Source organism: Marmota marmota, unplaced genomic scaffold (genome assembly GCF_001458135.2).
Source record: "Marmota marmota marmota unplaced genomic scaffold, marMar, whole genome shotgun sequence".
Lineage (NCBI taxonomy): Eukaryota > Metazoa > Chordata > Mammalia > Rodentia > Sciuridae > Marmota > Marmota marmota.
The window spans coordinates 27,813,837-27,828,984 of record NW_026000221.1 but is presented as its reverse complement, the minus strand read 5'-3'; the positions used below and the strand labels follow the sequence as shown (position 1 = coordinate 27,828,984).

Below are 15,148 nucleotides of genomic sequence, written 5' to 3'. Positions count from 1 at the left end.
AACCCACAAACAGTGCTGTCCTGAGTTTGTCCCCTGCTTGGTTTCTTATCACAATGGGGATAAAAAAAACCAAAAAAAAACAACAAAAAAAAAAAACCAATTCCTTCAATGCCGTACACTTCTTCCCATGACCTGGGCTCCATCTGCCTCTCCCCACTGCGGGCTTTAGCCGCACTCTGCCCCCACTAGCCACAGGGCCTTTGCACTGATGGTGCTCCTCCATACTGCCTGTCTGCTCACATTCGAGTCTCAGGTCCAGTACCACCTCCTCAGAGTGGCGCTCCCTGACCATACTCACCAAGGGGTGACTAGCCCCCTTCTGACATGCTGGGACCCCTTTTCTTCCCGTCATTGATCATGACTGCAAAGTGTCTCTCAACCCCTGTAGAACACAGGCCCACGATGTCTCTTTCGCCACTGTCTTCTCACTTTTAGACCTAGTGCTGGACACACTGTGGGCCCTCCACATACATGCTCTAAGCAAACGAGCACCAAAACATGACTCCCTCTCGTGTTCCTAATCACTTTGCTAAAACCATGCCCCAGTTTGTCAGAGTCCTTTGAATTAATCTCAGTCTTTTAGGCAGAACAAGCTGAACTCAGAATCCATCAGGGCTGGCACCTCCCTCATCCTGGCCACCCTGCTCCTCGTGAATGCCTCCTAGGAAAGTCTAGGGTCGACAGGACAAGCCAGCTGGGGGCCAGTCGCGCCTCTGAGGCTCTTATCCCCACAGCAGCTCTTTCTGGTCCTTTGGTGAGCTCAGCCCTAAGCTGTGCATCTCCTTAAGACCTCTGGCCACAGTCCCTTGTGCTCACCAACACTGGCTTCCCAGGGTCTCCCTACATGACCTCCAGTGACATAGGGCCAAAGGTGCCAGGTCAGGCCCTAGCAAGACAGGAGCTCCGGCTGGGTCTTTTCTCCTGTGGCCCCACAAACCCTCCCACGTCACCCTCTCCTTTCCACCCTGCAGGGCCTGCAGCCCCAGCCTCAGTGCAATGACAGTGAAACCTCAGCCGAAAACCCTCCTCCCAAACCCAGAAAATTGCCATTCAAGTTACTTAACGAGAGCCGTTATTTGCATGGATTTGGCGATGCTACAACATTCCCCCATTTAAATGGTCTGTAATTAAAATCATTAATTGCACAAATAGTGACTCGTTAAGGCTGTAATTGAGTGAGGTTCTCGGCATTTGAGTGTCGGACTTAAAAGTGAACAGGGTGACCCAGGAAATCGCCAGCTCACAGGAGCCGTTCCTGGGTCAGGCTGGTCCCCAGCCCAGGCAGGCGGAGCCCAGGGGGATGGAGTCTGTGCCCTGCAGCTTCACCACATCCCACTCCGCCACCACCACGCGGAGGCTCCGGAACGGCAGGGGGACACCTTAAAGCCAACCAAGAGGAGCTCAGTCATCCCTCGGTTGGTGCCTGGGACGATGGAGGAGGACCAAGTCCAGGGTGTAAGTGACGCGTAGCTGAGAGGCCCTGATGGGGTTTAAGAGGCCTGTCCTGGTAGTGGGACCACACAGTGGGGCAGGCAGGAGAGGACGGGTGTGGCCAGCGTGGGAGGCCAGAGGCTTCCTGGAGGGCAGGATGCAGACCAGGAGCTGGCCCTAGTCCCCACGGTCCCTCATGTGTCCTCAGCCCAGAGACACAGCCTCACTGTGTGGATCTGAGGGGGACACAGCAGAGGGGCCCGGGTTTGCGTAACTGGGTCCCTAATTCTGTCCCATAATATGACAACAGAATGAAGGTCGCACAAACCATATGAGAACGTCTGGGAGCTCGGAGGGCTGCCCAAAGGATGATAAGAAGCGAACTTTCCAGCCAAAAAATGCCTGGGGGCTTTTCAAGGTCAGAGATGAAGGCTGAACCCAGTCCTGGCACGGGGCCTCCTGTGGAGACATGGCTGACCGTGGGTGGTGACCGGCTCTGTGCGCTTTGTGGGCCTGTTCCCAGTCCCTCAGGTGAGGCTGCGCCAGCCAAGCAGGGCCTGGCCGCATAGGTGGGCTCTGGTGGATCAGAGAGGCCACGGCTGCCCTGCTTCCGCCCCAGAGTGGCCACCACTGTTGCCCCCCAAATGATGGTGACCCCAGAGGGTCACCAGGTCTAACACACACTCCTGGGGGCTGGGGGGGTTTGCTACGTGACATCCTGTGGGCCCCAGTGTGTGGGAGTCCCTAGGGCTGTTGACCAATGCCAGTGCCCCTCCCCGTCCAGGCAGGGGGCCCCTTGGAGGGGCCACGGCTGGGAGGAGGGGACGTCCGTCACTTCCCTGGGAAGCCTGGAGAGCTGGCTCTGCTGTCCCCACCTCACTCTCCTCCTGGTCTCGGTGACCATGGAAACGTGAACGGGCAGGGACCCTCCGTGAGTCCAGGTCATGGAATGAGTGCCACCTGCCCGTCACGTCACACAAGCAACCAATAAGCCACTGTTGTAGCCCCAGAGATCCAGAGGAAGCCGCTACAGCCTGCCCTGCCCTGCCCTGCGCTGGCCTCAAGGGACTGCACCCCACTTCCGTGTCCACCCACACGGTCCCCGGGGTGGCAGTGTGGACTTTGGGGGCTGCAGCGTCCCCCTGTGGTGTTGCTGTAGGCCGGTGACATTTGTGTGTGTGGGGGAGTAAACGTGGGGACTGTCACCTGTGTGCCGTGCTGTGTGCATGTGCGGTGTTCCTGGTGCACACATGACCTCGTCCAGGGGCTCAATTTCTTGCAAAAACCAACAGAGAAAGTGGTTTTCCCTGGGCTCAGATCTCAGTCCTCAGAAAACCAGTAACAGGCGAGAAGGACCCACAGGACACAAGGAGGGGGCTGCAGGTGCCTGCTGAGGACCCTCCCAGGGGTCCCCTCGGCTACTGCAGATTCTACATGGGGGTCCGAGGAACTGGTCATGGCCACCGCGTCCCATCTGAGGGCCACAGAGCCTCAGGACCTGACCTGTGGCGGATGCCTCTTCTCTGAGCTGGTGCCAACTGGACGTCCCGACTTTCCTGGATGGAGGTGAGGGCCCCAAAACTCCTGGCCCCACCCACACGGGCCACCAGTCCCAGAGCCAAAGCCAGTCAAATAGCATCATGCAACAAAGTAGGGAAACGGAACTCCCAGAGTGGAGGGGACTTGTCACAGGAGCAGCCTGACTGTGGGACTCCTGTTGCGGGTTGGGCCTGCTGTGGGGTCAGGCTGTCCTGAGGAGGGTCACACCCCCGGCTGCCTGCTGCTCTCACAGTCGGGGTGGCCCCAAGCACAAGCCCCCAACCTCTTGACTGAACCCAAGACACTGTGTTCAGGAGGGGCGGGTGCCGCGGGGCGGCGCTCACCTGCAGCTCCGTCTGGAAGAAGAACTTCTGCGGGCACTGCGAGCAGTCGTAGATCTTGTCCTCCTGCCCGTGCACGGCAAAGATGTGCTGCTGCAACTTGTTGGCCTGGACAAAGACTGCACCCGGAAGTGGCCATCAGAGGCCGCACGCAGGACACCCGCCCAGCCACCCCGGCAGCTGCCCCACACCACACACAGGTAGGGATCACCCAGGCACAGACACCATTGGCCAGACAGTGCCACAGGGAATATGACCGGCACCTCCCAGAGGACTTCGAGCTAGATAAGCTGAGCTCCGCCACTTGGAAACTGTACAACCTTGGGCAAGTCACTTAACCTCTCTGGGCTTCAGGTCCTCATTAAAAAAATGGAGCTCATTATTATTATTGTATGTACCTCCCTGGGTGGCTGGGAGGATCACATGAATATTCATAAAGCACTTCAAAGATGACCAAGCGCATAGTGAGGCCAATAGATGTGCCCCTGTCTTCATCAGCCAGACTTCTTCCATGTGTGAGCTCTTCGAATACCTCACAGACCTTAAAGCAGGTACTGTTCTTATCCCCATTTAATGGACAAGAAAACCGAGGCACCATGAATATTAAATACTTGTCCAAAGTCACTTGCTAGCAGGTGACAGAGTTGAGATAATTAAATAAGCTTAGCACAGGGTCTGGCACAAGAAGCTGCCTGCCCAACACGAGGGACTGTTTTTATTGCTGAGGTTGCTGTGGCATCCTCCAAGCAGGAGGAGAGAGGGCACCCGGGTGCTCCAGGACTCCCGAGAGCCCCAGAGGTGCACAGCCCCCTCCCCAGGCCTGTCACGGAGCGGGTCACAGCCCTGGCTTCCAGGTGGCATACGTCCCGAGGCGGCCCGGCCCTGAAGCAGCTGTGCGTCTGGGAGGTGAGCGCTTCAGAGACACCCTCCCGCCAGGCGCCCTCCCCAGGGTGGGCTTCCCGTGGTGGCAGACGGCAGATGTCGGGGGAGGCAGGGGAAGGCCAGGATCCCCATGCACACGGGCTGCCATCTGGGCTCCAGCAGGGGGCCGGCAGAGCCCCTGAGACTCGCCTCGGGCTGGGACAGCCGCTCTCCCGGGCGGGCGGCCAGGCTGGGGGCTGGGGACTTGGCCAGCAGAGCTGCCCTTGACCCCTCCAGCCTGGAGCATGGAGCATGGATAAGCCCGGGCTGGGACAGGGAGCTGGGGAGGCCGGGGACGGGGAGCCAGGGTGTGCGAGGGGGAGGCCCTGGGTGTTGGATGATGAGCCGGAGGCTCTGGGAGAGGAGTGGGGGGCCAGGAAGGGCAGGCGGCGACAGTGGGCAGGTGGACCAGGTTCTCCCAGCAGCTGTGGGCAGAGGCGAGGCACATGCCAGCAACGTCCCCCGGTCCCCTGGAGGAGAGGCCAGAGGGCCTGAGTGGAGGGTGGAGGGTCAGCTCTGCAGGAAGGAGGCAGAACAGGGGGCCAGGGGCTCTGGGGGACCCTCCTCTGGTGCCTGCTGCAAAGGGGACAGGCAGCCCCGGCTGGGATCCCTGTCCCCACCGGCTTCCCTGCCACGCACACATGGCGCCTTACCTGTGAAGCACACAGGGCATTTGAAGGTGCCACCCATGCCCTCGAAGCTGTGCTCGATGAGGTGACACAGGAGCTTGGCTGGGGAGTCGAACATCTGGTTGCACAGCTTACACTCGTGGTTGATGCCTTCCTCTGCAAGGAGAAGCCACAGCTGTCAGCACCGCTGCAGGCCACAGCCCCCGCGGGAGCCCACAAGGCTCCTGAGCCCCCGGCACCACCCCTCTCCACCCCCAGCACCAGGCCTCTGGGAGGGCCACCGACCCCAGATCCATCCTGGCTCTGACGGTCCAGCCCCCAGAGGCCTGCACACTCCAGGGGGCTGGGTCCAATATCTGGCTCTTGAAGGTGCCCTTGGCCATGATTTCCTCGGCTAGTTGCAGGCCATGTCCAACAGCTTGAGTTCTGAGACCAAGTCACTTTGGAAAGGGGTATTGGAAGGAGAAAGGAGTCCAACAGGATTTTAAAAACACAATCAGCTATTTATTGAGTGTGTACTACGTGCCAGGAGCTTTGCTTGGGTTGCTTTGAGGAACTAACGAGATATCGTCCTTGCCCCCATTCTGGTGGGGGGTGAATAGTCTACAATAGAGCATGACGGGGTGACGGGAGCAAGTGGGGTGCACTCTGACAGAGGGGTGGGGCCTGCTGGGGAGGAGCAAGAGGACTGCTGTGCCTGGAACTCAAGGACCAGGGAGGGCCGGGGGGTGAGGCCCGAGGTGCACATAGCGAAGGACCTTGGCAGCCTCTGGAGACTCCAGGGTGAGTGACAGGCAGCCACTGGAAGATGTCGCAACAAGCAGAATGCGCTCTCGCTTGCTCGCTCTTGCTCGCTCTCTCCTTTTGGAAACAGATGGCCTACCCAGTGGATCGTGGAGGCTGGGCAAAGTCCCCATCCTGCTTTCAAACCAGAACTCGGCTCCATCTCCCCTCCTGGGAGCTTCTGCGACCCCACACCTTCCCTCACAGGTGCCCGGAGAAGCGAGCATGCCGAGCAGCAGCATCGTGCCAACATTACAGAGGCCCAGAGCCAAGGCCCGGCCCCTCTGCCCAGAACCAAACAGAGATGAGTTCAAATCCTGGCTTTTCTTCCTCCCTGCGGCATGCCCCAGGCATTAATTAATGCTCAGTGTAATGAGGACACCTGAGTCCTCGACTCACAGCTGTGAGGGGATGGAGAGACCCCAGGCGTGGCCCCGTGGTCAGCAGCAGGTGAAGGGAAGTTCCTGCTTGAACACTGCATCAGCCATGATAGGAAAGGGTTCAGTCATGTACTGGGTGATCTTGGTCAAGTTACATAACCTCTCTGTGCCTCCGTTTCCTTTTGCAGACACACTCCATAGCAGCCTTGCTCTTACAGTTGATTTTAAAATTAAATGAGTTAACACATGTAAGCAGCCCCCAGCACACAGCAAGCACTCAATCAACGTGTATTGCTGGGTGCCTCAGTATTGGCAGGAAGTGTTATCTGGGACGGCCAAGGACAGAGCCCTCTCCTGACTGCCCCAGGGATCCAGTCTCACCAAAGGTGCCAGGTGCTCAGATTTGCCCTCAAAGGCAAGAATCAGAGAGCAGAGGGGCTCTGCCAGTGGCAAGACGCAAACACAGATGGGCTGAGGCTCCTGGTGAGTCCCTGGGTCCCCAGGCCCTGGCGGAGGCTGGCAGGGACAGCAGGCATCCCCCGGCCCAGCCGCCCCCACCCCCGCCGGCCACCGCAGCAGGTGCGCAGACCCAGGCGCGCAGGTGGGCTGCGCCGCGGAGCCCACTGGCTGGAATCTGCCGGGCGTTGGCCGTGCCCCCGGAGCCCAGCAACTAGGCCACACGCTCCGGCAGAGACGCAAACAGACCTTCCACTTAGACGAGCAGAAAAGGATTTCATTGACAAGTTTTGGGACACGGGGGCGGGCTCAGCACGCCTACACACAGGCCTGGTGCACGTCCTCCTCGCCCGTGGAGAGACGCCGAGCATAATTAGAGATGGCCTCCAGTGTCGGGGAGAGGCCTCCAAAGACCCCCCAATGCATCCCCTGCCCTTCTCAGAGGTGGGCTCGGAGAAGCGGTTCAGGGAATGATTGAGCAAGGGAGATGCCACCTCAGGGTGGCCTCCCTATTAGAAGGTCAACAACTCTTGGCCATTCGTGAGACAGGGGGCGTCTGGAAATGACAACCTGGCCCTTAGAAATGACCCCGCTTGCAGGCTGGGGATGTGGCTCAGGGTAGAGCTTGCCTAGTACGTGGGAGGCCCTGGGTTCGATCCTCAGCACCACATAAAAAATAAATAAATAAAACAAAAGGTGTCCAACTACAACTGAAAAACTAAATATAAAAAAATAAAAAGAAAGAAATGACCCCGCTTGCCAGGAAATTATATCTAGGAAGATATAATGGGTTCAGAGAAGGAGACCCACTTGCTAAGGTAACACAGTCAGTGGTGCTCAGAACAGGACCCAAAACCATGCTCATACGCATGTATACCCGCCCTCCGCCTCTCGCACCACCTCCAGGCTGCCTTCCCTGACTGCTGTGCACCACTGTCCCTGGATGGGCACAGTGATCCTGAATCATTTCACCATGTCCTGACCCTGGGCAGCTAGATGGAGGGCAAGGACAAGGCTCTATGCTCCTGTGGCTCCCCAAGCATCAGGCCCCGCCTGGGCTCATCTGCGGGAGGTGCTGGGGAAACAGCCGAGTGGAGAGGTGCGGGGCCAGGCCTCTCTGCCCGGCCAAGGCTGGCTCCAGGGCCCAGTCGGCAGCCCAGGATTTACCGCTCTCTGCTGAGCGGGGCCCTTTAACCGCTTGGCTGGGAATGGAGACCTGCCTGTCTGATATACAAACACCGAGAGGACAAAGAAGGCTCCTGCAACTTATAAATCAGAGAAATCATGTCTGACAGTCACTTTCCGCTCGCCAAGTGCCGAGCAATTCATCAGCCGATCCCCTCTGATTCATAAAGGCAGCTCCGCCCCGCGCCCACGTTCATAAATATGTGCACAGTCAGGCGGCCCGGAGCGCGCACGGGGCCGGGCAGGAGCGGCTGCTGCGTTTACGCAAATCACAGCCCCGAGCCGGTGTCAGAGTAGGTTCCGGGCTAATTAGATCAAGAGCCCAGCAGACGATCGAGCGCCTCGGGACCCCTTCCCCGCTCTCCCCCAGGTGCTTCAGAGAGTCAGACCTGGGGGAGGGGGAGGAGCAATAAAACGCGCGCAAAGTGAAAGTCGGGGGACAAGGAGGAAGCCTGAGGGGTTCCCGCGGATCTGGGAACCTCTCCCACCCAGGCAAGGCATCGTGATCTCCCTGAAGCAGAGGCCTTCTCCCCACTGCTGGGGGACGCGGGGACTCCCTCGGGTGTCCATTATGGTGCACCTCCGCCTAGAAAGCCATCCAGGAAATTGGGGGGAGGGCGGGGAGGCGGAGAGGGGCTGCCCTAGTTAGTGTGACAAACACTCCTCCAGCGCCCGTGACCCAGTACGAGCCAACCCGCGGATATGGAGAGGACCCGCCACCTCCATCGCTCCCTCCCCGCCTGCGCTGACAACCTCTCCAGGCGTCCCAAGGCGCGGGGTCCGCCGACAGCGGCACCCTCGGAGGAGAGTCACTTCCCTGAATTATATAAGCTCGCGGGCGTTCCGCGGACACCTGGCAGCAGTGTGACAAAGCTGTCTGGGGGCTCCCAGGCCCTCCGCCCCGCCGTGGGGGCTGCGGGATTTTGTGAGTTAAGACCCACGTTCGCTTCCCTCTTTTCTTTTTTCTTTCTTTCTTTTTAATAGCACATGACAGGCATCCATAAGAGAGACCCACGCAACTCAAGTGCCTGCTGCAGCCCCGCTCATTTGTAAAGTGCAATGCAGATTTCGCCTGCTGACATTCAGACCTCGCCGCCTGGTCCCCGGAAGTCGAGGCTGGCACGGGGGAAATCGATTAGATTTATTATAAATTAATAAATAAATAAATAAATAAATAAATAAATAAATAAATAAATCCCAAGCTGCTCAACAGCCAACCCAGCAAGCAGGAAGATCCCAGAGTGTCTCTGTCTCTCGCCTCTCTCTCTCTCTCTCTCTCTCTCTCTCTCTTTCTCCTCTGCTCAGGAATAATAAGTGTTAATTTTACACTTCATTTCTCAAAAAAATAATAGGATGTGCTTTTGCTTAAAACCAAGTCAGCCGGCTGGAACCTTTCAGGCTGAAACTGTGTCAGCCCGAAAGAGGAGCAGAGGGCTTTGTGGAAGAGCATCGTGCCGAGATGATAGCTCCCTGTAATGTCCTCGCCACCGACTTTTGTCTCCAAAAGCATTTGATCCCTGGCAGACACATACTTATTTCCATACGGGTCTTGGGGGAAGCCAGGAGGAGAGAGAGCTGATTATCAGAATCCTGAAGGCGAAGCTCAGGTGGACCCCGCTGATGTCAAAGGCAGGCCTAGGCACACATTCCGAGGCCATAATTTGCTGCCTGGGAGGGAGGAGCAGCAGGCTGCAGAGGGAGTGGACAGGGCATTGTTCTTGGGCTCCACTGTGCTGAACGTGACCTGCTCCAGCCATTTTGCTGGGTCTGGCCGGCTCTTGTCTTAGCAAGGACCCAACTAGGGAGGCTGCCTCAGGATTGGTATCTTTAAGGCATGTCCCTCTGTAGGAGGGGACAGGTGACTGCTGCCTTGTGTCAACAGGGTGCATCACTAGCCACCTCCAATCAGGAAGCAGCAATAAAGGAAGTACAAGTCAGAACCAGAAACACTTGGGTTTGAGCTCCAGTTCCATCACTCACTTGCTGTGTGTACTTGGATAAGTTATTTAACCTCTCTGAGCTTCAGCTTCTACTAGAAAACGAGAAGAAGGATCATAGATATTTTGCAAGGCAGAAGAGGAGAGCACTCTTCTCAGTCAGCCTCATCTTCCTTCCCTCATGCCACTCAGGGGTCTGCTGAGATGAGACCTCTTCCTCAGGGAACACCCTTAGCTCCACATCCTTCCTGGCATCTTACCTGCCTCTCATTTCCTTGATGGCATTTACAAGTACCAGGCACATTAGAGCTGGTTATTATTTTTTCCTCTCTCTCGTACACACACACACACACACACACACACACGAACATAAACTCCATGAGGGCCGTTTTACTCACTGCTACACCACCAGGATGCAGGACAGGACCTGGCAACAAGTAGGTGCTTAATAAATTAAAACTGTACAATTAAAGTAAAGCACTTGGTACAATGCTTGGAATATGGGGTGGGATCCACTGGTAAATGCCGCCACATGTCTATGGTCACCCCTATTCTCGAGGACTGATAGCGGAAGCCCCTGCTACCAGCACTGGAATGAACTTCAGACTCCACATTCACAGCACCCGGGGCTGAGCCCTTGACCCACCCTGCACAGCCAGTCAAGCAAAGACCCTGAGGTCCCAGGGCCCAGCCTCCAACCCGCACATGGAGATGAGGAAGAAAAGAAGCCCAGGGCCCAACAGTGGTCCAGGCAGATGAGGGGGAAGGAGGTGAGGTGTGTGGGGGACCCCAGGAAAGGACCTCTCCGACACCATTCCAATAAACACCCGTGAATAGGCACAGAACAAGAAATAGAAACTCGGGCTGAGGGGGTCTCCTTTGTTGCCTGTAAGGAACAAAGACCCCTGGACAGAAGACAAGAGGGCTGGTGACAATACTAGGGCAGCCAGGTCAGGCTGCTTATCTACTGACCTGTCATTAGCTACCAGAAAGAAATGAGCCCAGCCGTCCTGGGGGGAGGGGAAGGATGACATTTGGGCTGGGAGTTGACAAGGGTCAAAGGAGAGGACAGGGACAGCCCTTCATCAGAGGGCAGGCAAACCTGGGGAGTGGGCAAGCTGACCTTGGGGTCCCCAACACCGGGGCCAAGCAGCTCTGCAGTATGCATATCCCTGCCAGATGGTCCCCTGCCCGGGGGTCCCCTGGGGGCACATTAGAAAGGCAGAATCTCAGGCAGTTGTTTCTGAGCTGCGGAATTAGGACCTGTGTTTCCCAAGTGCCCCCGTGTTTGGGGCTCACAGGAAAGTTTAAGAATCGTTGATCTCCGGAAAAAGGGCCAAGGGAGGCTGACCTTCTCGGTACCCCGTGGCACTCCCCTAGCCATCCCGCGGCTCCAGCAAGGGTGCGGGTGGTGGCGCTCCACAAAAGCAAAAGTCTTCTAAAGCCGCCTTTTCCCCACACTCGATAGAAGACTAAGAAATCGCCAACCAACAGTGGGAAATTATTTCCTGTTACCCCAACTGGGTTGATGATGATGTGGGGTGTCTTTGGAGGGAGAAGCAGCTGTGGACTCGGGGGGCAGCTTATGCCGCCACATGACCGCTGCCCCTGGCCCCAATACCAGGTGCTCTGGGCCCCTCGATGCACCAACCACCCAAGCACAGTCAGCCGCGGCTCGAAGGCGCGCCCCACCACCCCAAATAGCTCACATTTTCCTAATTAATCCTGGAGGATGGGCTGTGCCCTTCCCCCCCCCTGCGGGGGCACCTTCCCAGGCCTTTCTGGCCAGGAGGGACCCATCCCACAGTCCCCTGTGTTTCCCGAGGGTTTATAAATGAGCTCTGGCAGCCTGAACTGGGGCCCCATGGGGGGGCCTGGAGCCTCTTCAAAACAGAGCCCTGACAATTAGGCAGTCTGAGTTTTGAAAGGCTTGGGATTGATGGCGTGGACAGTAAAAATATCACCTGGGGAGCTGGGTGTAGTCCTCCGAGGGTTGCCTGAGGTCAGTTGCCATGGCAACGGAGAATGAGCTCAACCTTGTAACTGACCCTTATCTTTTTTTGATCTGTGGGCCACTTGGGGCAAAGGCTTGAAATCAACTGGAAAATAATCCGGTCACATATCAGAAAGAACACTATTTATACTTATTTACCCAGGTACCCGCTCATATCCCCCTTCCGCAACGAGGCCACAACAAGCTGGTGTCATGCATCCAGAGTGGATCCTACCAGATGGCAGGAGAAAGGGGCAGGCCCAACCCCCCACCTCCACAGAACACCGTTGGCAAGTGCCGGTGGGAGGAAAGGTCACTCCCTCCTCCTGCCCCTGACTTCCTTCTTAAAGGGCCTCCCTGGACCGTCCCACTTTCCAGTGTCCGGTTCTAGTCCACCTCCTCAGAGAGCTTTCTGCTCTCACCTGCTGTTTAGGTGAGCCCAGCCTGATCCCGAGGTGGCCCGCTGGGTGCCAGTATCCGGGGAGTCTGCCCTCTGCCAGAAGCCTGTCCCCAGGGCACAGGCTCCCAGGGATGCGGCCAGCTGTGCGCTTCCCAGGTGTGGAGCCTGGGAGGGCGGACACCTGCCAGCCTTCCCTCCTGGTCTCCAGCCCTGGGAAGGGCCTGCTGGCTCAGCTGCCCCCACTGTCACCCAGGGGTTTCTATGGCAAGACCAGCCATCTGGCCACAACGCGTCTCCGGGTGCTGCTGGCCTAAGTTACAAGTACTCTGCTCCCTCCTCCTCCAAAACCCAAATCTGAAGACTCCAGATGGTTCCATTGACTGACTGCTCCCAAGAGCCACGTCAGCCGGCTCTTAGCTAAGGGTCAGTTGAGCCTGAGAAGGATGCCGGGTAAGTGTCCCTGGGGACTGCCCGTCACAGAAGACAGGGTGCCTCAGGAGACTGCCCCCGGTGTCCTGGTCCATCAAGATCGGGTCCTTTTGGGAGTGGCAGAAAAACGGAGACCAGGCAGCTCGGAGGATGGTCCTGGCTCTACCATGGACTCAGAGGGTGACTCTGGGTCACACACCTTCTGTCCACGCTTCAGTGTCCCTCTGTGAAATGGAGGTGAAGTCGTTTATCCCCATAGGGCCAGGCCAGAGGAAGTGAACCTGGAGAATATGGCCCCATAAGGCTACCCTGACGGCTGCTACCTAACTGATTCTACCCTGGAACTCATGTCTGGTGACCTGGCATATGCAAGCCCCTCAGGGTGTTCTTGGGGCCATGGAATCCTGCTGTCTTCCAGGGCGGGGTTGGGGGGGTGCATGGGCCCTCCTGCTCCCACCCCTGTGAATGGTTAAAGAACCCTCGGACAGCACCGGCTGTAGCAGGCAACCCATCCCATTTCCATCTTTGAAGCCCCTCTGCCAACTTCACCCCGCGCCTCTGTCCTGCCCTCCACCTCTATACCATTCCCTGTATTTGCAATGACAAAATCTATGTCCAGATTCCAAACCCCTTTGTTCAACTGTGGCTCAGCACAGGTCTTGCTTATGGCAGGAATGAGTTCACTTCCTTTCTGATGCTCCTGAGAGCAAAGTTTCATATTTCTTTGGGATTCTTCTTGCTCCTCTCTATTAAAATTTGGTAGATTTTTGTAGTGCTTAAAGCAGGGCTGGAGAAGAGGTCATGGCTCGGGTTCATGCTCCTCTCCTCTACCCCAGCCTGACCAACCCTCCCCCAGAGCTCACCATGCAGGAGCCTCCTGATGAAAGGTCCCCACTGCTCCAAAACCTCAGACAGGGGCTGGCACTCCCTGGCTGGGATCCATGGTGGAGGCTCCTACCAGCTCTGTCACCTGATCCCACACTGCCAGGGAACCCTGCCCTGTGGTGAGGATAGCCCTGGACAGCTAATGAGAACACCAACCATCTTTCCAGAAGGTCCTACATGCCAACTAGTGGGGGCTGACAGAGAGACCCACCTCCTATGCTCTCCGAGCGGTCTGCAAGCTGTTTCAGGACAAGGTGACTGGCTGTCTTTGGCAAAAGAAATGTGGACAAATGAGGACCTGACCGAATCACCAAAAGATAGGAGGTGACTCTCTCAAGCTACTTAATGGAAAGAGAGAAAGAATAAATGGGTGAGTCATCAAATAATCCTCAGGCAAGAGAACAAAGTGGGTCTTCACCAAGATCTTGAAAGAGAGAATTCTTGGACTTCTAAACAATTTAGAACTTCTTTGGGGTGGGGGGGTGTATCTCCGTGGTAGAGCTCCAGCCTGGCATGCCGAAGTCTTGGGTTCAGTTCCAAGTACTGCCAAAAAAAGGTTTGGTGTAATTTAATTTAAAAGAGCAGAACTTCTTTGCCTCTAAACTTCTGGAACTTGGGACTCTCAAGATTTAAAGTGTCCTCTGAAAGAAGATGATGGCCCCCAGCTGTCCTCACACCACACCCCCATTCTGCCAAAGATTGAGGACCAATGGCCTCCAAAGATGAAGATTCTGCAACATCCCCTGGGACTCCACTAGGAACAAACCAACAAACCACCCACCAACAGGAGCTCACTGATCTCAGATTCAATTTTTCTACATCAAGGCAAATGCCTAAAATTCCGTCACCTTAACAACCCTCAGATTAATGGCCTCTAATGTACAATTAACATGATGGGCAGGCTACAAAACCCTGCCTGTCACCAACCCTGCCAGGGACACACGAATTACCCCAGCTCCGAGGGTTTTCCTCTACCACTGACATAATTTTTCTGTCCCTACCAAGATCATTTTTAAAAATGAGCAACAGCTCTGAGTCAAGAAGCCAGACAGCTATCCATGTGTGTGCACACCAACACAAAAAAAGCACAAGCGACAACATTTTTCAAAAGTCCCCCGCCCGGGGAAGACACAGCACTGTCCTCGAAGCTACTACGACTTAAAGCAAGAAAACCTGTTGCTGGGGTTGGAAACTGTGATCCACCGCACCCTAAAAGTCCTCTTTCACACATTAACTGGACACTGGCACCCCTCCCCCGACCCATCAGGGGAAAAGAATAAATAAAAAGCAAGGCTAGAAAATGATGACTGATTCCCAATAAAAGGTTGTTTTTGTTTTGTTTTTTTAATAGGCATCTGCCAGATTGGCACTGTCCAAGATGGTAGTTATAGCCACCTGTGCTTATTTAAGTTTAAACTAATTAAAGTTAACTAAAAGTTCAGTTCCTTTCTGAAGGAAGCCGCGTTTCCAGGGCTCACCAGCTACCTGGCTGATGGCTGGTGATTTCAGTGGCGTAGGGCATTTCCAAAATTGCAGAAAGTCCTATGGTCAGCAAGGCGCTGGAATGTAGCCGGGGGAGCTGGGGACTGTCACCTGCTCAATATCTGGTCCCGGAACCTAGAGTGCTTACGGAGGAGTATTGAGCTGTAGCAAGACTGCTTCAAAATACAAAGGCTCCCCTGCTGGTGACAGGTTGCGTCCCAATAAGTCCATTGTCAATCGAACCCATCACAGCTGTGAAGAATGCCTCAGCCCTCCATCGGTGACTTCGGTGACTTCGCACTGCACTGCTCCGTACAGGCATCGGCTTACGTGGGAACTTCGGACCTTCAACTTAAA

The 15,148-nt window shown here is 56.2% G+C and overlaps 1 protein-coding gene across 5 annotated transcripts in view; it reads right to left on the bottom strand.

Moving 5' to 3' along the window:
- Znf423 (zinc finger protein 423) overlaps positions 1 to 15,148 on the bottom strand; it is a 278,391-nt gene that overhangs the window by 22,513 nt on the left and 240,730 nt on the right. For all 5 annotated transcript variants that reach the window (XM_048792228.1, XM_048792229.1, XM_048792230.1 and 2 more), the window contains 2 exons: positions 4,886 to 5,017; positions 3,315 to 3,430 (listed from right to left, as the gene is read on the bottom strand). In XM_048792228.1, coding sequence (XP_048648185.1) covers positions 3,315 to 3,430; positions 4,886 to 5,017 — 248 coding nt within the window. The remainder of the gene's footprint in view (positions 1 to 3,314; positions 3,431 to 4,885; positions 5,018 to 15,148) is intronic.